Here is a 21,420-nt window from a genome sequence, read left to right on the forward strand (position 1 = left end):
GGGGGCCACCCCCAGGGTGGCGCGCTAGTAAGTTCAGATGAGCCCTGCACAGCTGAGGCTTCAGCTCGGTTCTCTACAGCTGAGATTTCGGCTGGGTTCTCTACAGCTGATGTTCGGAGAGTAGCTTTCTGGCATATGAGTTGTTGATCCTAGGTTGTAGTGCTGCAACCTGAGTAATTTCGTTGCGATTTTGTTGAGCGAGGAGGCCTCTTTTGTGATCGGAGGTATTTTCATAAATCCCTTGATGGAGTCTTTGGCTAATCGAGAGCCAAGCCGCTTCTTGGTACGTAGACAGAGAATAACTGCAAGATGAGAGCTTAATGGATCTAGTCAGTCCTGTTCGTGTACCAGGAAGAAGAAAAGGCTCAAAACCCGTGTATCCCATTTGAGATGTTAGATGCTAAACGTTCATTGCTCCCTTATCACGCATCTTTGCAATCATCTTTGAAAAGTACTCGGATTTGTTTAGCCAACCCCTTTGAATTCCGTCGTACTCATAATTTTGACTATGAGGTATCGACGATGGCGTCAATAAACAAACTTACACATATTTCATCAATACTTGAGTACGCAAGATGAAGCTATTCACACCCCATGCCCTCCATTGACGCTCAACACCTGACCCGTCATGAAACTCGACGTATCTCCGAGCAGAAAGACCACACTATCAGCAATTTCTCCTGGCTGACCTATCCTCCCAAGGGGTACCGCAGCTGGGAAGGGCTCAAGTGCCGTATGGTCCTTAAACAGGCTCTTCTGCGCCGGCGTCTCTATGAAGCCTGTCTTCTATCAGTAATCCGCGTTTCACACCAACTCGACACTCAGCTTACCAGGCGCAACAGCATTCACCCTAATCCCCTTCCCACCCCATGTTGTCGCCCAAGATCTCGTAAACCCCACGACCGCATGCTTCGCCCCACAATACACAGGCATACCCGGGAATCCCGACACCCCCGCCGCGCTCGCCGTATTCACAATGACCCCACCGCCACCCTGTTTCTCGAATTGGAAATATGCCTCCGTCCCACAGTTCCATACTCCAAGCGTACACACAGCAAATATCTTCTCGTACAGCGCTTCAGAGGTGGTGCCCTCGCCGCCTTCCCACGGTGTGATGCCAGCGTTGGCGCACATGCCGTCCAGGCGGCCGAACTTGGCGACTAGCTCAGCTATCCAGGCCTTGATCTGCTCGCGCGATGTGACGTCTACTTTCGTGTATATGAGACTGGGGGTGGAAGTTAGTTCTGTGGGTAAGGGGCCGATGTCTGCGACGGCGACTTTGGCCTTCAAGGAGACGAGTTTGGTGACGATGGCGAGACCAATCCCGGAGCAGCCGCCTGTTACGGCAATGACTTTGCCTTCTAGAGAGCCGTCTCCCATGTTTGCTATTGGAGAGGAGCGTAGCAGGGGTTGAGGGTTAGGCGTAAATGAGCTGTTTGAAGTGTTCGATTGAAGACAGGGAGGAGTCTGAGTATAACAGTCGTAGTGTCAAGCAAGAAGTTCACATAACCACATGAGCGGCTATGAAACTGTCTGGACGCGTTGAAGAATGTCCGGACGTAGAGCTCCGACTCGGAGCGGAAGAGCGATGAGATAATAGCCGTTTCCCCGCATTTGCCCAAGCATTCCCCCACGTGGTCATTGTCAAGGTTCGTCCGGGTATTGAATCAATTCTTTTTCTGACTACCGGAACATCAGTTGCGCCCAGGTGATTACGAACACAAAGTGGTTATGCTCCTTGTACGAGTGCGTGGCATGAGCTGGACTTTACTTAAAGTGAGTCGTGAAGATGAAAAATATGGTCAACGAAAATGATTGCGCTGCATACTCCACTTCGAAAAGTGTTATTCTTTGGAAATGCTCCGAACGATCTGCGAATGCCCGCCAGCCGCAGATTTTGAGAGTCTTACCGCATATTAGGCTCATACTTTGATCTCATGGCGACTGAATCGAAGAGCAGTGTTACAGTATCATTCACAGACCAAAGCATGCCACGGAAACAGTCTCATTCAGGCGTCGCACACTAGCCAGATCCGCGGTCAACGCGCCAGAGCGCTGTGGCCCCAGATACCCTACACGAATTGGGAATGAGCGTATTTTCGGGTTTGGCGTACTCCCGAGAGCCAAGTTTTGGTTGATCGAGAGTATAGCTTTGAATGTGCGGGCGTCTTTATAGCGGCTCACTTCTAGAGTAGCTATTTGCCGTGACGGGGGTGTTTGGGATGGAGTGGCCATTGTCTATGGCATTCTGCTTCGTGTTATGGTTGGAGCCTGCGGAGCCAATTAGTTGGGAGTGCTACTTGAGGAGAGCTCAGTTGACTCGCCCGCGTTAGAACTATAGGAGAAAGGTCGCCATCGGAGCGCTTCTTTGATGATGTACTGCAGCTGCGCCTCGTCCACTAGAGTCGGCAGTCGACGGTCCCCTATTACTCGTTCAAGCTCTCCATTGCCTTCTCTACGATGGGCGGGCTAAGAGCGAGGCTCATATCAAGGATGTCTCCGACGAATCACTCCTACCTGGGACTATGAGCATGAGAGGAATCGCGACTGCAGCTGCCTAATCTTCGGTGTCCTCGTCTTGAGCATACCGTTTGAGAGAATTGGTTTCGCCCTTTCGAGCGGCCAGTTTCGTGGGCTCTCTAGGCCCTCGCCACTCGGAATACATCTTGAGAGCAACTTCAGTCTCTGAGAGGCTAGTACGTTGGGCTTCTTCGTGGAATGGGATACTCCTCGTCGATAGTGAAGTTTGGAGGGAGTATAGTGCTGATGAATGGTCTCATTGGGGTAAGCTAACTAAGTATGGGCTTGGTTTCACTACGCCGAGGCCTATAGCGGTAGAGACAGTGGGAGAAGCAGCAGAGGTGGGCACTTGGGCCATAGAACAAAAAGCGCACCCCAATTACGTAGAAGTGGAGCGCATTGCGGAGAAATTTCTCCGAGTTTTGACTCCGAGCGCCGGAGGACCAAATCACTAGGCCTAGGCGCTCTTAGCCTTGCAGCACGACCTCGGAAGTGACGGGAGCACCTTTTCGAGGACCCAGTTCGCTCAGAAAATGAGACCAAGAAGAAAGTCTGACCGAAGGGAATTGAGGGAGAAGTTATACAACGAAATAAACCAGAAGTTTAGGCGAAGCTCGAGGTCTCTCAACAGTATTGCTTCAGCGTTGTCGACATGTCTGTAGCGAAAGCACTGGTTTGTCATCCATCGGACGGGCAGAACCATTTTGCTCTCGAAGACGTCCCTATCCCAGCCCTGCAGCCTCAAGAAGTCCTAGTCCGCATCAGCGCCACTGCTCAGAACCCCACCGACATCAAAGGTTTCGACCAAAACCGCTTCGGCGATGGTGCAGTACTTGGCTGCGACTTCTGTGGGCAAGTGGAGAGTGTTGGTGGAGAAGTGACAGAAGTGAAGAACGGAGACCGCGTTGCTGGACTCGTGCAAGGCGGACGTCCTGGGTGTTTGGGTGCATACGCAACCCACACCATCGTTAAACAGGCCTTCTGTTTCAAAGTCCCGGACACCATTTCTTCGGCGGCCGCTGCAACGGTTCCCTTGGCCTTGACAACCGCATGGCTCGCTTTACTGTCGCCGTATTGTCTAGGAATTGATCGTACCGCAGCGGACCAGATCCAGCTACTAATATGGGGTGGAAGCACCAGCGTTGGCCAGTACACCATTCAGATTGCCCGACATTTCGGATTTCAGTTTGCGACGACCTGCAGGAATAAGGAGAGTGTGGAAGCACTGGGCGCGACGCATGTGTACGATTACCGAAGCCCTACCGTGATTGAAGATATCAAGAAGGCTCTTCCCGCCATTACCTACGTTCTGGACTGCGTGGGAAACGAAACCTCGTCTGCGCAAGCATCAAGCGCGGTCTGCGACGGTGGAGGGGTCTTATGTACGATCCAGCCAATGAAAACAAACACACAGAACGTGGAAAAGAACGTCAAAGTCACAGATGTTGTGGTGTTTACGGCGTTCTTCGATGATCTCGTTCTTGGACCTTTCAAAATTCCGGTATGAATGTTAAACTGGCTTGCTCTGATGAGGGCATGAACTGACAAGTAATAGAAAAGAGAGGATGACCGGGATTTGGCGACTGAGCTGTATGGCCACCTCCCGGATATGCTATCAAGTGGGATAATCAAGCCCAACCCTGTCCGCGTCGTTGAGGGAGGGTTGAAAGGCGTCATCAACGGATTCCAGCTGTATAGAGACAATGCCATATCTGGCCAGAAGCTAGTGTACAATATCGCATAGTCAACACAGCTTCATTCTCGTGTACAAAGCAGGCTCTGTCATCCTGAAATGTATCTTATGCGTCGTAAATGAACGTGATGTCTTGAGATGAAGCAAGATTAGAGCGATCTAACGAACGAGAGTGAAAAGCAACCCTAATAAGCGGGAGTTGATCTCATAGCCAATACAATAGAAACTATCGAGGTACCAAGACGCAAGGGCTAACAGGTGACCTGCTAGTCATCTTCAAGAGCGCAAACCGCTTGATATGCTATTGGCACCAAAGCCGTAGGAAGGTCGAGGAGGGCCTTGCACGTGCTCGAGTTCGCGCCGACCTTTCTCCAAACCTCTTCATCTCTGTCTTGCCGTCTCTCACGGCTATTGCAGAAAACTTCATGCTCATATCAGAGCGCATTGTCAGTTTCGATGGGCACCATTGTGCATCCCAGGAGATTCGGCAGGACAATAGTCTAGAATTTGCGTTATTTCTACAGCCCTCGTGCTGCAGCTCCCGAAGTCAGAACAACGCTTGAGCCGAGAGTTTGTCATCTCCATGTGTACGCTGGTTGCGACGGCACTTCTCCCTACGTCTACAGGCATGCTCCGCCGCCTAGTATCCCGCTCCTACGCTGGCGCTCGTTCGACTAGGAGCTCCGGTATTGGCGCTTTCGAAATGGCCTCGCAAGGGACTGCTGCTGGTGCGCGGGAGGGAAAGAGTGGAGTACTCGACATTGAGGCCACGGATAGTGTAGGCGGTGGAGGAGGCAGTGGTAGGGAGGTAAGACGCGACCATAAGCGGCTATGGACCTAAATTCACTGTGAAGGGTGTAGTCTGAGTACGATTGCTTCGGGCTTGAGATGTATTGGCTTATCCGCGGGTCGAGAAATATCAGACAAGCTGTGAGCGAGGGCATGTGACGAGGACGGTGGGACGAGAGAACTTGATCGCAAGCTGCCTTTACTGGGAGTCAGTAGTATCCGTAGATGTAAACAGTTGGCGCGGATTGTTGTTGATGGCAAGGAGAAGTTGACGACGAGAGCTATCCGCGGGCCGGATGCCAAGTCGGCTTCTTCGGCTTCCCAAATGCCTCCCCGCTTTCTTCGTCCTTCATCATCGCCTCCCCGCTTTCTTCTTCCTTCATCATCGCCTCCCCTCGCCATCGATTTCTCTGCTTCCAAAGGCACCCTACTAACCCGTCAGGACGCACAGTCCTATATTTTTCTCTAACAACGGACTTCTCTACGACTCATCCGGCCTTGTTACATCTAGTCTCTCGCCATGACATCCATCATCCAAAACTCAAGTCCAGTGGATGTAGTCAAGGCTTTCATTGCCTGTGTCAGGACGAAAGACGTGGAGCACATGCGCAAGATGATGCATCCGAAGGCGACTGCGTGTCTCATCCGCGAGAACGAGCCACACTTTAAGCCCCTCGCTGAGGCTATAGATCCGCTTGCGAAAGCAGAACAGGAGCTTGTGGAAGTCAGTTGGGACGAAGTTGAGCACATAGATGGCGAATACGCAACGGTGTGGGCAACTTGGAGTATGCATTGGGATGGAGAGGCGAGTAGTCCTTTTGCTGGCGGTAGCGCGACATTTCTGCTAACGCGTCTTGCAGCTTCATCAATTGGGCTCGAGCTCATACTCGTGTTGGAAAAGCCCTCTTTCGGGTTGGATCATCCTGACTATGTCAGATGTTGCAAGACCACCAAATGATACAGTTCGCGTGTAATTCCCTTCATGAACCGTGGGTCTAGGATGCATTGAAGCATGCCTGATCGTGTAAGGGCTTTGAAGGGTGCCATTTCATTCCATCTCTTGACCCATTGCTCGCAGACGCTTCCTCCCCACCTCTCAATCTCCTTTAATTATATAGGTAGCGCTCTATCCCAGCCTGTCTCCTTTCCAGTCAGCGTATAGCTCCCAACCTCTCTCGCGGCCTGTCGCTCAACGGCCCACACTCGTATGGCCCTGAAGGAAATCATTATCGTAGTAGCGTTCTCATTTCTCTCTTTTTGTCGGTGTCGCAATAGCCAGCTCTCTTTGATGGCAGCGCAACTGTCGGCTCTCTTCAACGTAGTGCCAGTGAGCCTAAAGATGGTCAGTGGATCAATCGGCCGACCCAGAAGTAGCTACTGACCCTTGTAGAAGGTATCAGCATGCTCCTTATGCAGCCCGCTCACGGCAAGAAAACGCCAGGCATGGAGGTAATGGCCCACGTGGACATGACCTGTGACAACCACATCCCAAGTCAGCGGGATTGAGTGCACTCTCGTAGGAATTCTGGACGGAAGGCGTGGCGATATCCATTGCCGAGGCCTGGTACCCCTGCACCCTGGTCCATCTGCCACTAGCACTGGATAGGGAATACTTCCGCCCATCCTTGCCTCGTGCTCCCAGTATCCAGAAGCGCCTGACCGGAATGCGTAGGTACAGCTAAGCTCCATTCCAGCTTGGCCCATGGGGCCCCGCGCCCGCTGTCCGGGGTTGCTTGTGCGCATCCCCATACAAATGCCCCATTGGTGGGATATCTGGGGAAGCTTTCTGCCGTGCTCCGAGCAACGGCCCCCCGCACCAACGCGCTCTGAGCCTTGCTATTGATGCAAAAACTAGGGCTGCCCATTGGGGCAACCTTGCCGCGCAGCAATGGATCGATAGTCCGAGCAGCACGTCCTGGGCCGACTTTCAGATATATAAAAGATGCCAGGTCCAGCTCCCCTGCTTGGCTGTTGCATCGCATTGTTTCTTTTGCCCTTCGCCGCGGTACTCCACCGAGCCTGCACACTGCCCCAACATGTCGTCGCGCGCTGCCGAGCCCAAGGCCGAGGCGGCCTACGTCGACACTGTCGACCATGGAGTCCAGGAGAAGAACATCCCGCAGCAATCCGAGCTTATGGACGACAAAGCGCTCATGACCGATGCCCAGAACGCTGAGAACCGCGAGCATGAGATGACCCTCTGGGAGGCGGCCAAGGACCATCCTATGGCTTGCTTTTGGGCCTTCATCTTCTGCTTCACCATCGTGAGTCCTCTCCCTTGCACATGTATCCACGCGTCTTGCATAGAACTAAGCGGACGTCCATCAGATCATGGAATCATTCGACATGTTCTTGAACGGAAACTTTGTAGCACTTCCCGCGTTCAAGAAACGGTACGGCGTCTACGTCGAAGGATCTGGCTACACCATCCCCACCAAATGGCAGAGTTCCCTCTTCCAAGCCGGCCAATGTGGCGCCTTTATCGGCGTCTTTATGGCTGGACCCATCACCAATCGTCTCGGCTATCGCTGGACCACCCTCTTGGGCCTCGTTCTGATGAACGCCACCATCTTCATATCCTTCTTTGTGAGTGCCTTGGCCCTGACGTCGAGCTTTCCGCCTGACAGCATCACCTAGGCCGACTCCCTTGCGGTGCTTGTCATCGGACAAGCGTTTGAAGGTGTCCCGTGGGGATTGTTCATTGCGAACTCGCCCGCCTACGCCAGTGAGGTTGTCCCGCTCGTCCTTCGCGGTGCCTGCACAGCCACTCTCCAAATGGCCTGGTCTATCGGTATGATTATTGTCGCCGCCGCCACCTTGGGCTTCAACAAACGAACCGATCAGTGGGCTTGGCGAGGACCTCTTGCCTTGCAATGGATCTTCCCTGTGAGTGCTCCCTTCCCGACGGTGACGTACAAGAGCTAACTGCTTCAGCTCCCACTTATGGTCCTCATCTTTTTCGCTCCCGAGTCTCCATGGTGGCTTATTCGCCACGGACGCAAAGAGCAAGCCCTCCGCTCCATCAAGCGCCTCGCTCGTAGGAACGGAACCCAAGCCAGCGCCGAGGACACACTCGCCATGATGGAACGTACCGTGCAGATTGAAGCTCATCACGGCGGTGAACCTTCCCTCCTCGACCTGGTCAAGGGCACCGACTTGAGGCGAACAATCATCACCTGCCTGATGTACGCGTCCCAGAATTTTGCCGGCAACCTGATTGCCAACCAGGCAACCTTCTTCTTCGAGCGTGAGTAGCTGCCCAGCCCGTTAACACGCTACGAGGGCGATCAACTAACTCTCCTCAGAGGCCGGAATGTCAACCGACTTCTCCTTCAAACTCAATCTCATCAACTCGTGTCTCCAACTCGTCGCCAACATCCTCTCCTGGCCCCTTAGCGGCTGGCTAGGCCGCCGAACCATCTACCTTGGCGGCACAGCCATAAACATCACTCTCCTCTTCCTCCTCGGCATCTGCGCCTCCATCCCCCAGAACACAGCAACCAACTATGCCCAAGCCTGTCTCGGCGTCGTCATCAGCTTCGTTTTCGCCGGCGCCATGGGCCCAATATCGTACTCCATCATTGCCGAGACGTCCTCGGTCCGGCTGCGCGCGCTGAGCACTGGTGTCGGGCGTGCTGCATACTACGCCGCTGAGATTCCTATGATCTACCTCGCCTCGCGCATGCTCAACCCGACTGGGTGGAACCTTGCCGGCAAGTGCGGGTATATCTGGGGTGGTACTGCCTGCGTCTGCTTTGTGAGCGCTTACTTTGGCTTGCCAGAACTCAAGGATCGGAGTTATCGTGAGCTGGATATCTTGTTTAATCGCAAGGTTAGCGCGAGGAAGTTCAAGTCGACTGTTATTGATGTTACGGAGAATGAGTAAGGCTTGCGGGCAGTGAACTGATGGACGACGAACCGACGACGCGATCTGCTTTGAACGGCGCCCGTCTTCCGTGGACTTGGTCAATCCGAAAGGAGCACGGTAGACGTGGCGAGCACGTATCGTTGTATATAGCCTTTCTTTTCTGAAATCCTCTCTTATTTCTACACTCTCAACAATCAAACAGTCAATACAGCTTTGAGCAGTCGTTTGCCTCGTGTGATATTGGCGATCCGGGACGGGACAGAACTCAACGCCAGCCCTGCCCGCACCACTCGCCGATGTAATGAACAAATGCCGGGGCTGCGGGCTGATGCCAAGTCGGCTTCTTCGGGTTCGTCGACACCTCCGAAACCGGTCCACTACATTTCCGTCATGAATCTATTCTCACAGCTGAGGCGCAACTCCAAACCGTACAGCCTACTGCTAAAATTTCTGAGGCTCGCTTCCAGTAGGCGCAAGGCGGCGACATCGTATCCGACGCTTCTCATCCTTCTTCCCGTTTCGCCACCCTGCAGTTCTCTTCCTCTATTTTGCGACGTCATCTCACTATTTCATCTTTCTGTTAACTGAGACTAGCAGGTAGGTGAAATGTATGGATAGAGTTTCAGAATCACCTTGCGACATGTCTTGAAGCAGCAACGTTTCGCCGAATTGTGTTTCTTTGTGATGGCCTATTTGCAATTCTCTCATCTCTCGTGTCCACGCTTTCCACACATCCTTTCACACCACTCGCACACACACAGCTTTCAGAGCACACCAGCTTTCAGCACACAACAAGCATTAAGCACACGCAGCCCTCAGCACCCGCACTCTTCAGCATGTCCGACCGGGGAAACCAACAGCATCTGCATGATCTCGCAGGTGTAAGCCGGAACGATGACCCTGATGCACCTTTCATAGCCGGGCTCCAGTTCCATGCCACGAAGATCCTTCACCTCGTCAACAACGTTCATCGATCCGAATGGCAGACATACGTTCAGCACGGATATGCAACTTCCCTTGGCCCCGATGCTCGCTGGCTTTACACGAGGGACTACCTTCGCACTCATCTGCCAGAACAGTATCAGTTCTTCCTCAATCTACCCAGGGACGATGAGTTGCTGCACGTAGATTGCGATAGGTTTCTCTGTGACGAATTTGGCTTGTCGATGGAAATACTGTCATGGAAACGCCGGTTGTGTAGACTGTACAACGAGCCATGGAAGGATCCCGTGATAGCCAAAACGAGCAGCCGCCCAGTGCCTCTCGCGGAACTGGGGCCAGATGAAGGTAACTGCAGCATTTGCCGAAAGGAATTCTCAACGAGCGACCCCGCCGTCAAGACCTTTTGCGGGCACATTATGGGGCGAGAGTGTCTTGACTTGTGGCAAACATCAGGCCAAGCCAATTAGGGAACATGCCCGATGTGTAGACAGGAGTTCGAGACATCAATGCTGCTTCAACGTCGGCCCGGAAATGCTGAGTACGATGCTGAATATTCGGATATCGTTGCCATGTTCTCGATAGAAGCACAAGTAATCATCAAGAACATTGAACGAGTATCCGAGGCGGCCGCAGGTCTGGAGCAGCAAGCTAATCGGCTTCTGCTCGAGATTTCCCTCGACCTACCCAGGAGCGAGGAATACAAAATGGTCGGAGACAGACTCCGGTTATTAAGCGATCAGCTGGACAATCTCCAGGACGCGCTCATGCTCGAATTGAACGTCAGCCGAGATTCTGCATGCTTCTGGGACTACGACGATGGAGACTCGCGTCCTTAACTAAACCTCGATCGATAAGACATAAAGTATTAGTTTTATAAGGACAGAAACGTGTTTTAATAAGGCGATTCTATTAGCTTACACTTCTCTATAGTTTAAGCTACTATACTATAGTAGTCTAAGCTTAGTAAATTATTCTAAATATAGTAGTATATAAAGTTCTATATATAGAAATAGCTTAACCTATAACTATATAATAAGTTAAAAAGGTATCCCTTCGCCCGTTAGCGTCCTTACTTAGCGCTAAGCTCGTGCCCTAATATACGCAGCAGAATATAAACAAGCTAAATAGCTAGTTATTATCCATAATTAAATGCTTTATAATACTATAGATATTTAATAATATTAACTACGTATAAAAGGACCTAAAGCCTTATAAAAAACCTAAACTTTTCTACCCTAAGCCTACGCCGCTGCCTATATTTAAGCTACTATAAATTAATAACTACAACGCGCCCAGCACCTCTAATATACCTCTAGGTCTTAATTAGTATTCTATAGCCCTATTCTGCCTATTTTTTACTAATAAAATAGTAGAAAAGATAGTACGCTGGATAAATAAATATACTAAGGATTACCAGCCGTTTAAGAAAAATATACTGCTTAGCTAAAAGCGCGTATAAAGGCCTATAAACAGGAGAAAGTTATATATATATTTTAGAGTTGTTATTTATATAAAAGTAGTAGTATAGCTATTAATTAAGGCCTACTAGGTAACTAAAGCCGGTATAGCTAACTAGCTAAGCAACTATATAAGCAGTACCTATTTCCAGCAGCTTAATTACTATATTTACGCTAGCTTTATACTAGATAATAGCTTTTATATAATATTTAACCGCGTAGATAAGCTTTTTAAGTATATTTAAGTATACTACTAGTAGTACTAGGCGCTAGGTATATATCTAGCTATTAATAAAATAATAGAAAGGTTTATAGGCAGAGTATTTAAAATTATAAATATTTTAATAAAGCCTATACCTAAGGGCTTTAAAATCTAGGTTCTAGCTAATTAAGGCTATATTCTAGATTAGCTATAGCACGCTAAGGGTAATAATAAAGGCCCTATTAACCTTAATAAATCCTTTATTTATAATAGCTTTATACTAACTAAAACTATTATTTTTAATCTTTTCCTCTAATATAATACTAATTTAAATAAGCAACTCTATTTACCGGGCTAGTATATAATCTAGCTTAATAACCTTTTTAGTAGTATTAGATTATTTAAGTAACTATATACTAAAAGTGTTAGAGCTGCAGGAACTGTCTAGCTTATAAAAATAAAGCGTAAAAAGCTAGATAATAAAAAAAAGAATAAAAAGAAGAAGGGGATAAAGGCTAAAAAAAAGCTACCGGCTAAAGCTATTAGTATATAGCTAGTAGACCTTAGAATAATCTATAAGCCCTAAATTCTATAGAGAATACTCTATAAAAAGTTATTTAAAAGTTACTAAATAATAGAAATAGCCTAGAAAAACGCTAGAGTTGTTTTATTTCTATTAATAGTTTATAATAGTAAGTTTAGTATTAAGCCTTAGTATTATAAAGTTATATAAAGCCGCTAATATTATATATTATAACGTGTTCTACATGCATATAGTGGTTACAAGCGAGTGGTGGCGCTTAATTTTTGGTGCGATTTGGACGTTTTAACACCCTAGCAATCTTAACAACTATAAAGTATTAAATAAGATTATATAAATGCATATAGTATTTAGCTTATTTTAATAGCTAGGCAATAGTTTAGAGTAATATATCTCTATAATTCTATTATATCGTAGATTTTACCTAATACTAGGGGGCCAAAACTCTACTATAACTAAATATGGCTATTAAGAGACCCTAAAAATTTGTCTTATAATATTGAAACAGCTATGCATATCTTTATTCTAAGTTATAGATTTAAATCTTTTATAGTTGTTAAGGTTGCTAGGGTGTTAAAACGTCTAAATCGCACTAAAAATTAAGCGCTACTACTTGCTTATAACTACTATATGTATATAGAACACGTTAGGTTAAGTATACGTTTATAAACTATAAAAAAGGCCTATTTTTATAGCTACAGGCTTTATATAGACTAAGCTAGTATTTAGTAATAAGTTTAGGGCCTAGCTAGATATACCCGTATATATTAATAAATATAATTTATATATATATAGTATTAATATTGCCGATTAGCTATATAGCTACTATAATATCTAAAAAATTTATTATAAAATATAGCGGCTGCTATTTAGCTTCCTGCTAGATACTATTATTACTAACTACTATAAGCTATTAAGCTACCGGCTACAGCCTAGCTAGTATAGCGCCTAGAAGAATATATATATATAATTCTATATAAACCTTTATATTTAACTTTATAAGGCCTTATAGTAGGTTACTAAATATAGGCGTTTTATAAATAATAAAAAGGGTACTAATAATATTATCTAGCAGCTAGTATAGGAGTATAAGTATATAAGGCTATAGAAAAAGCCTTAAAACTATAGAATATATATTAAAGCCGGATAAAAAGTTATAAATATTAATAGTATAACTAGAAAGCTGCTAGCAGATCTATTAGTTAATACTACTAGGAAATCTTATAGTAGTATTATAGTATTAACTACAACACCCTACCTACCGAAATTCTGCCGTAGATTGCTATAACTCTAGCAATCTGCACCGGCCTACTACTATTAGCCAGCCTCCTGCCCTACCTGCCCTGCTCCGCTCCTATTTTACTTCCGCTTCCTATTCTATCCCGCTCCAGCTACCTACCGGCTGCCCCCTTTTCCTATTACCTAATCTAGTAAAAACCTCGCGTATATACGTGCTACGCGCCGAAATAGTATAGAGGCTGTATGCTACACGCTTAGCTATACCCTTATATCTAGTAGCCTATCTCCCGTTTTCCTATTTCTTATACAACGTTTTAATTCTCTATATAGTATTATATATAGCACCTAATTAACGCTTTTTTTTAAGCCCTTAACCTTTTATATATAGCGCTATTGTAATATTATATTATATCTACTTTTACTACTATAAATACTTCTGCTAACCCGACTATAATACTTCTAGAGCTTATTAGCTCTATAAAGGAATAGTAGGCTGCTATAATAGAAGTTCTATCTGCCTAGAAATAGGAAATTGCTGCTCTGCAGAAGAAAGTAGCCGTAATTTAGTCTAAATCTACCTCTACTCTACTACTAGCGCCCGACTAATAATTTACAGGGCCTCCTGTTTATAAATTAAATAATAGCTTAATACCTACTAATAATATAAACTATATATAGACCCTAACTATTAAAGTTACTCCGCCGACTTTAATAAACTTCTTTCTAATAGCCGCCGCCCTGCTAACCCTAAAAACCGAACGTTTAATTAACCCTTTAATATTTAAGGGGAGTTAAAAAAAACTCCTAATTTTTATCCGACGACTATAGTATAAACTAGAAGGAAATGCTAATTAATACCTAACTAAACGTGCTCGCCTGCTATACGCTTACTCTTAATTAAAATCTAACCTGTTAACGCTTATTAACCCCTTAATAGACTAAAATATCTGCACTATTAATTAACTCGTCTAATTCCTGCAGGCTATATACAGCAATCTAAACTAGAAACTTATATCCTTAAATTAACTCTATATACTAAAGTAAAAAAGGCGTGCCTTTATATCGCACTTTACTAAATTCTAATAACTTACCGCTAATATAGATCTAAATAAAGCTGGCCTAATAACTTAGCTCTAATACTCCCTTTTTAATAAACTCTGCTATACAATAGTTAGTGCTACTACCCTAGATAATCTAAACAATTATACTAACTTAATTACAAAGTATAATAATAATCTATAATTCCTGCCTAGCTAACTCTTTTAATATTCCCCTCTGTTATAAAAGAACCTAGATATAATAGAAATTAATATATCTAAATATACTCCAGCCGGCTTAGCTAAACAAGATAAATATTATTAAAAGGGCCTCTGCTTTAAATACGGAAAGTATAGCTATATCTCCTGCAATTGCTCTATTCCCTTGCCCTAAGTCCGATTATTTAGCGTAGATAAGCCTTTAAGCCCCCAACCGCGCATATACACGTAATTAACTAATTCTACCTAATTTTTATCTGCCCGCCGTTTCTCTATATCTACCGCTTTATTTTCTAGCTCTAATTAATCTAGAGGTAGCCGCTTATCCTATATAAAAAAGTTATTAAAAGCCCTATTCCGGGGCTAAGTCGCCCCCTAGGACTATTCTAACCCCGGATTTCTATAAACCTGTTTAAAGAACCTAAACCTAACTCCTGGAAATAATAGATTTTTATCCCTATTTCTATATAATAAGGCCCTACCTATATAGATTCTATAGCTCTAATTAATAGTAGAGCTATAGGTATAGGTTATATTTACAGGAATCTAGCGCGCGCATAGAAACTCCGCCTTAACCTGCTCCTTTATATTTTACGCCTAACTAGATTTAATAGAAAAACGCTTAAAAAAGAATAGATTACGCACTCTATATAAGTAACCCTTCGCCACCTAAACTATATAGAATAGATCTGTTTTTATATACTAGAACTCGGTAAATATAAGCTACTACTAGAATAGCCCTAGCTATATAAGCACTATATTAGATTTAACTATAATAACTAATAACTATTATTTTAATCGTCCTAATACTAGGCGCAATACCTATGCAACTTCTAAACTTCTGCAATAAAAACTTATATAGAACAGCTTCCTAAAGCGCCCCTTATTAAGCAGTACCTAACACCTTTAACCTAATACTTTTACTTGCAGTAATTAAGCCTATTTATATAACACTAATATAATTACTAGCTTCCTAAAATAGTACGCTAAATAAATATGCCCGACCCTAAACCTAAGCTAGAAACTAAACCTAAAACTAAATCTAATTCTAAATTTAAACCTAATACCCGGACGGATATCTATATACTAAACGCGGCGTCTATAACCTAATTAGCCCGATAACCCGATTACGAAATCTTTGCTATTACTATTGCCGATATTAATAAGGCCTTAGCTCTAAAAACCTAAACTAACCCAGCTATAAAAGTCCTAGTATAATATTACTATTTGCTAAAAACCTTTTCCTAATAGGAAGCTAATAAGTTACCTAAATACTAAATATATAATTATAAAATTATACTTAAAAACGGCAAACTGCACGGATTTAGCCTATTATACAGAATATTATAAAACAAATTAAAGGTGCTAAGGAAGTACCTTAATAATAACCTCGCGAAAGGATTTATCTATACTAGTTTATTACCTATTACCTTTCCGGTTATTTTTATTAAAAAGCCTGGAGAAGGCCTATAATTCTATATTAACTACCGCGCGCTAAATACTATAACTATTAAGAACCGATACCTAATTCCCTTAATTTAGGAGACCCTAGTATAATTAAATAAGGCGAAATACTATATAAAGCTTAATATTATCTCCGTATTTAATCGCTTATAAATCGCGAAAGGAGATAAATAGCTAACTGCCTTCCGGACGCGATACGGCCTGTTTAAATACCTAGTAATACTATTTAGATTAGCTAACGCTCCTAGCACGTTCTAATACTATATAAATAATATACTCTGCCTATACCTAGATATATTCTATACTATATATATTAATAATATTCTAATATACAGCGAAAACTTCGAAGACCACTAGCGTTATATAAAGCTAGTCCTAGAAGTAATAGAAGCCGCCGGCCTATAACTAGATATTAATAAGTGCAAATTCTATTAAAATAAGGTTACCTACCTAGGGTATATAATATTAACCGGCGGAATTAGTATAGACCCGAATAAGATTAAAAATATCTATAACTAGGAAGTCCCCTATAATATTAAGGATATATAAGCCTTTATTAGATTTATAAACTTCTACTAATAATTTATCGACAATTTCTCTAGCCTGGCCGCTCCCCTAATTATATTTATAAAAAAAGACGTTCTGTTCTAGTTTAATAAGCCCTGCCGTACGGTATTTAAACGACTTAAAATAGTATTTACTACCGCCCTAATCCTCTATTATTTCGACCCTAAACTGCCGATTATTATTAAGGCTAATTTGTCTAACTATATAAACGCTGGAGTGCTTTCGCAAATAGATAAATAAGGAATACTCCGACCTATAGCCTACTTTTTAAAATAATTAAGTCCTGCTAAATATAACTATAAGATCTATAATAAGGAACTCCTAGCGATTATTTAATACTTTAAACAGTGGCGGCCTAAACTAAAAGGCGCAGTATTTCTAATTTAGGTTCTTAGTAACTATAAAAACCTGTAGTACTTTATAACTATAAAGCAGTTAAGCTACTAACAGGCTTATTAGTCCGAATACCTATTCCGATTTAACTTTTTAATTACCTACTAACCTGGTAAGTACAGTAAGAAGCCTAACGCCTTAACGCGTTGTACGTAAAATACGCCTGCGTAAAAAGAAGCTCGAGCAGCCTAAAATTAGATACTGCTCTATCCTAACCTATTTACGCAGTTAAATCTAATAGAAACTAACCGAATAATTTAGGAGATTATTAAGGATAAATACCTAAATAATAAGTTTATCTAAAAAGTTCTAGAAATATTATGCTCCGGAGTACACTACTTTAAGAAAATCACCCTAAGCAAATATAAAAAGCAAAATAGTAAGCTCTACTTCTGCAACTAAATAGCAATTCCTAATAATAATAAACTAAAGATTAAACTGCTTTATTACGTATATAATTCCCCTGTTAGCGGCCACCCTAGATATAGAAAAACTCTAGAAATCCTCTAAAGAAAATACTACTAGCCGCATATATTTAAAATAATCCGCCGATTTATAGTATACTATTATACCTATTGCTGTATAAAGGCTTTAAAAGAGAAGTATAATAGCTTCCTAAAACCCCTGCCTATTCTGCAGCGTTGTATTACAACCTATAATACGAACAACCCGAGCGCAGAGGCACTTGCGGAGACAAGCAAGCAGATAAGACTAATAATACAGAACTAAGTTACGGGACTAAAAGGGTTACGTGTAGGACGCATAGGGATCCTGGATTCCCCCACGGACTGCTAGTAGATGGGAACGATCTAAGAATAGGACATTACAAGGACAGGGTTACGTGATGGCTCGAGAGGCTCGAAAGGACGAGCCAGGCGAGCGCTCGAGGGGCTTAAGGCTGCGAGCTAGGAGAGCAGCTCGAGGGGCTCAAGGCTGCGAGCTAGGAGAGCAGCTTAAGGGGCTTAAGGCTGCGAGCTATACGAGTAAGAGGTTTCTTAGGACGGAGCTTTTATATAAAAGGACGCTCCTTTATATAAATAGGAACCTTATATTTAACTTAAGACTTTAATACTACTTATTAGAAGTAATAACCCCGTCTTATACCTTAATTAATTATTGCCTTACCTTTTAAAGACTATTGCACCCTAATAACAACTTGCCTATACCCTGCCTTAGTATAAGACACTTAGAAGGTATAGAAGAAACAACCTGTTATACTTTAAACACCGCTATATTAAAGGAGTCGCATATAGATAATTAATTAAGATGGCCCTACTAACCCCTTCGGGTAGTATAACTGCTAGACTAACCCTAACTATAACTAAGGTAGCAACACGTATACAGGCGTTGCTTATATAAATATAAATACTGGAAGAAGCTAGCAATACTAAGGATAAAGAGATTACAGCCCTACAGGGAAATCTCCAGACTGTCTAAGAAAAGCTTACTACTACTAAGATAGTTAGCTATAGAGGCTATAAAATAAATAAGCCCGAAGAGTTTACTAGGGAGAAAGGAGCTTTACGAGCATTTATAACGCAGATAAGGCTATACCTGCGCACGAACTAAAGCAACCTCGAATTTAAATCGGATAAGGTCTGCATGGCAGCCACCTTCTTAAAGAAAGAAGCGTTCGACTGGTTTAACCTAATACTTACAAACTAGCTCGGCAACGCCAACGCAGACAATTGGAAACCAGAAACCAACGTTATGTTTAGCAACTACGGATACTTCGAGTTAGCACTTTAGATAACCTTCGGAGACACCAATAAAGAACGGACAGCAGAACAGAAAATAGCAGTTCTGAAATAGAAGGGCTCGACCAGCCGCTATACTTTAGAATTTATGCAAATCGCGTCTAAGCTATTATAGGGGGATAAGGCTCTGTAAGCATAGTACTACAGAGGCCTTAAAGAAAATATTAAAAATAAAATTGCACAAGGCAAGAGGCCTCCAACACTCTATAAACTCGAGGAAATAGCAATACAAATCGACAGTCGACAGCACGAGCGACGACTGGAACGGGCAGACAAAAGAGGACTTTATTCTTACGCCCAACTAGCTAGACTAAAGCTAAGAGTAACTAATCGCGACTACGAAGATCGCATAGAGATCGATATCGCAAAACAACGCAACAACTAGAAGGGTAAACCAATCACCGACAAAAAAAGGCAAGAAAGAAAACGCAACAGCGCGTGCCTATTATATAGAGAACAGGGATACTTTGCGAATAAGTGCTCCAGGAACACCCGAACAGCAGTAGTTATAATAAAGCCGAATATAGACCGCCACAATTCTATATTATAGACCGCGTGCTATAATAATAACTGCTTTACTTATTAGTTAGATAAGTAGGCAACAGGGTACTATCTAATACAGAAGGCAAAGGGACGTACTATTGCTATAATAAGAAATAAAGAGTATAACAGTAACCCTATAGATAACTACTATGCTAATATAAAAGTTAAGAGTATAAAAATCGACTACCTGTTAGAGACGGATAAGGCGTTCCAGATAATTAAACCGCGATTAGAACCCTAAACCGACGTACCCGAGCTACAGGACAACAGTAAAACTAAGTTACTGGATATAGAAGCACAGGTTAACAGAGTTATAGCCACGTACGAGCAAAGCGCAAAAGAAATTCTTACACGCCTTAATAAAGGATAAGAAGCGCAAAAGGCCGAAAACACCACAACGGGCGCAGAGCTAAGAGCACTAGCTAGTTACCTATTCCTAAGAGCTATAGAAAGAGTTACAGGACAGCTCGCCAGAGAAAAAGAAGTAAAAATGGCCGCAGCCGCAGGAATATTAGCAACAACTATTAGCGCAGGAACCCGCGCAGAATTAGATATATTAGAGGGCCTAAGCCGCAATATCTGGCAAGAACTGGATAATAAATCACCTGTTAAGGACAGTAAGGAATACTATAACAGTAATAAGGATTGCAAACTAGAAGACTAGTCCAGTAATAGAGAAATTAGCATCGGGCTAGAGCGAGAACCGCTAGAGCTATACAGGAGGCAAACCGAGATTAAGATCTACAGAGCTTTACACCCTATTAGTAAAACAGGTGTCTATAATAAGGAAGATAAACAGCTAGATAGGAACCACCCGCTTTATAGACAGATATTTTGGGTATCTTATATCGAAAACAAATGCAATAAGCACGTAACACACAAGAAATATTAAGGATAGTACCTATATCGGATAAGATATTATATTATTACGCAACTAGTACTGTTTAAGGAAACAGAGCACTATATTATAGGCAAGAAAGACAAACTTATAGGAGTAGCTACTATAGTTGCGGACCCTTAGTACCTAATAGAATATAGAAAAGGCAAAAACTAGCGGATATACTACTAGGACTTATATCTAGTACATTGCGAAATAAAACATGCAAACTATTAGCCATAAGAACAGCTAAAAAACAAGCAGGCGCTTAAGCAACAGGACGGCCAGAGCAGCTAAGAACAAGGTCCTACGGAGCAGCCAAAGGCAAAGGAACGCGAACCGCAACTATTGCTACTCTAGTGGGAAAAGCCCATATTATAGAAAAAAAAAGGAACCCGGCAACGCAGCCTAACTCTATTCCTATTCAGAACCATAGATATATAATCCTATCGGTTAAGATTAGTAGGAACCCGGCGAGAGCACTGCTAGATAGTGGCGCGCAGGGAAATTTTATATCCTATAACTTTGTTAGGAGAAACCGGATCCCTTAGCAGTAGAAAAACAGACCCTATAGACTATATACAGTAGATAGCACACCCGTGCAATACAGTAACGGGCAAGTAACTATAGAAACTCGACCAGGCGTTATGCAGATTAAAGAACACAGAAAAACTATTAGCATAGATATAACAGACACGGCGAGATATAATATAATCTTAGGCATACTATAGCTAAAGCAGCATAACCCCTAAGTTAATTAGAAGTCTAGTAAAGTAAGGATCTAATCGGAAAGCGGACTAAAAAGCACCCCGCGCTAGGATAAGCCTAAGCAAAAACAAGATGTTAACACAGATATTTTAAGAGGTAAGAAAGCCTAAGAAGAAGACAGGGCAGCAAGCTAATAGTAGCCTAGACCCCTAAGCAGCCGGCAAGTGGCTAAGGCAGCAAAAGCACTAGACGTGCTAGAAGAATACAATAAATTCTAAGGAATCTTTGTAGAAAAGGTTTAAAATATATTACCGAAGCACTAACCTTAGGATTACTACATTCCCCTAATACCAGGCGAATAACCGCAGTTCGGACCAATCTATTTACTAGCCCAGAACGAGCTGGAAGTGCTGGAAGAATACCTGGAAAAGAACCTAAAGCGAGGATTTATTAGACTATTAGAATCGCCCGCAGGTTACCCTGTAATATTCGTCCTAAAACTAAACAGCAAGCTACGCCTTTATATAGACTATAGGCAACTAAACAAGATTATAATTAAAAACCGCTATCTATTACCTTTAATCTCTAAACTTAAAGACTAACT

At 43.6% G+C, this 21,420-nt stretch overlaps 6 protein-coding genes across 6 annotated transcripts; 5 read left to right on the forward strand and 1 right to left on the reverse strand.

Moving 5' to 3' along the window:
• Nucleotides 1-585: 585 nt before the first annotated feature.
• On the reverse strand, nt 586-1,380 carry BDZ99DRAFT_441083 (NAD-dependent epimerase/dehydratase:Short-chain dehydrogenase/reductase SDR; the record flags this gene model as incomplete). The annotated part of the gene is made up of 2 exons (XM_033717745.1): nt 586-753; nt 811-1,380. 2 exons carry the CDS (start codon nt 1,378-1,380, stop codon nt 586-588), a joined length of 738 nt encoding a protein of 245 aa, XP_033578977.1.
• Nucleotides 1,381-3,172: 1,792 nt separating this feature from the next.
• On the forward strand, nt 3,173-4,264 carry BDZ99DRAFT_385111 (GroES-like protein; the record flags this gene model as incomplete). Its single annotated transcript, XM_033715416.1, has 2 exons — nt 3,173-4,021; nt 4,076-4,264. 2 exons carry the CDS (start codon nt 3,173-3,175, stop codon nt 4,262-4,264), a joined length of 1,038 nt encoding a protein of 345 aa, XP_033578978.1.
• A 1,104-nt stretch (nt 4,265-5,368) lies between these two features.
• On the forward strand, nt 5,369-6,385 carry BDZ99DRAFT_461962 (uncharacterized protein). The gene is made up of 2 exons (XM_033719734.1): nt 5,369-5,807; nt 5,863-6,385. Exons 1-2 carry the CDS (start codon nt 5,523-5,525, stop codon nt 5,974-5,976), a joined length of 399 nt encoding a protein of 132 aa, XP_033578979.1. The 5' UTR covers nt 5,369-5,522; the 3' UTR covers nt 5,977-6,385.
• Nucleotides 6,386-6,895: 510 nt separating this feature from the next.
• BDZ99DRAFT_285335 (maltose permease MAL61) lies at nt 6,896-9,034 on the forward strand. The gene is made up of 5 exons (XM_033714048.1): nt 6,896-7,266; nt 7,331-7,588; nt 7,640-7,888; nt 7,937-8,249; nt 8,308-9,034. The coding sequence occupies exons 1-5, from the start codon at nt 7,039-7,041 to the stop codon at nt 8,886-8,888; spliced, it is 1,629 nt and encodes a 542-aa protein (XP_033578980.1). The 5' UTR covers nt 6,896-7,038; the 3' UTR covers nt 8,889-9,034.
• Nucleotides 9,035-9,706: 672 nt separating this feature from the next.
• BDZ99DRAFT_519255 (uncharacterized protein) lies at nt 9,707-10,279 on the forward strand (the record flags this gene model as incomplete). The annotated part of the gene is made up of 1 exon (XM_033725388.1): nt 9,707-10,279. The coding sequence occupies one exon, from the start codon at nt 9,707-9,709 to the stop codon at nt 10,277-10,279; it is 573 nt and encodes a 190-aa protein (XP_033578981.1).
• A 39-nt stretch (nt 10,280-10,318) lies between these two features.
• On the forward strand, nt 10,319-10,713 carry BDZ99DRAFT_569947 (uncharacterized protein; the record flags this gene model as incomplete). Its single annotated transcript, XM_033727942.1, has 1 exon — nt 10,319-10,713. The coding sequence occupies one exon, from the start codon at nt 10,319-10,321 to the stop codon at nt 10,646-10,648; it is 330 nt and encodes a 109-aa protein (XP_033578982.1). The 3' UTR covers nt 10,649-10,713.
• Between the last annotated feature and the right edge of the window lie 10,707 nt (nt 10,714-21,420).

Source organism: Mytilinidion resinicola (assembly GCF_010093595.1).
Source record: "Mytilinidion resinicola strain CBS 304.34 unplaced genomic scaffold BDZ99scaffold_7, whole genome shotgun sequence".
In the NCBI taxonomy this organism is placed as follows: domain Eukaryota; kingdom Fungi; phylum Ascomycota; class Dothideomycetes; order Mytilinidiales; family Mytilinidiaceae; genus Mytilinidion; species Mytilinidion resinicola.

Coding starts and splice junctions, on each gene's coding strand:
- BDZ99DRAFT_461962 (XM_033719734.1), top strand. CDS start 5,523: ATGACATCCATCATCCAAAACTCAAGTCCAGTGGATGTAGTCAAGGCT. Junction 5,808..5,862: donor GTATGCATTGGGATGGAGAG/GCGAGTAGTCCT, acceptor CGCGTCTTGCAG/CTTCATCAATTGGGCTCGAG.
- BDZ99DRAFT_285335 (XM_033714048.1), top strand. CDS start 7,039: ATGTCGTCGCGCGCTGCCGAGCCCAAGGCCGAGGCGGCCTACGTCGAC. Junction 7,889..7,936: donor CCTTGCAATGGATCTTCCCT/GTGAGTGCTCCC, acceptor TAACTGCTTCAG/CTCCCACTTATGGTCCTCAT. Junction 8,250..8,307: donor GGCAACCTTCTTCTTCGAGC/GTGAGTAGCTGC, acceptor AACTCTCCTCAG/AGGCCGGAATGTCAACCGAC.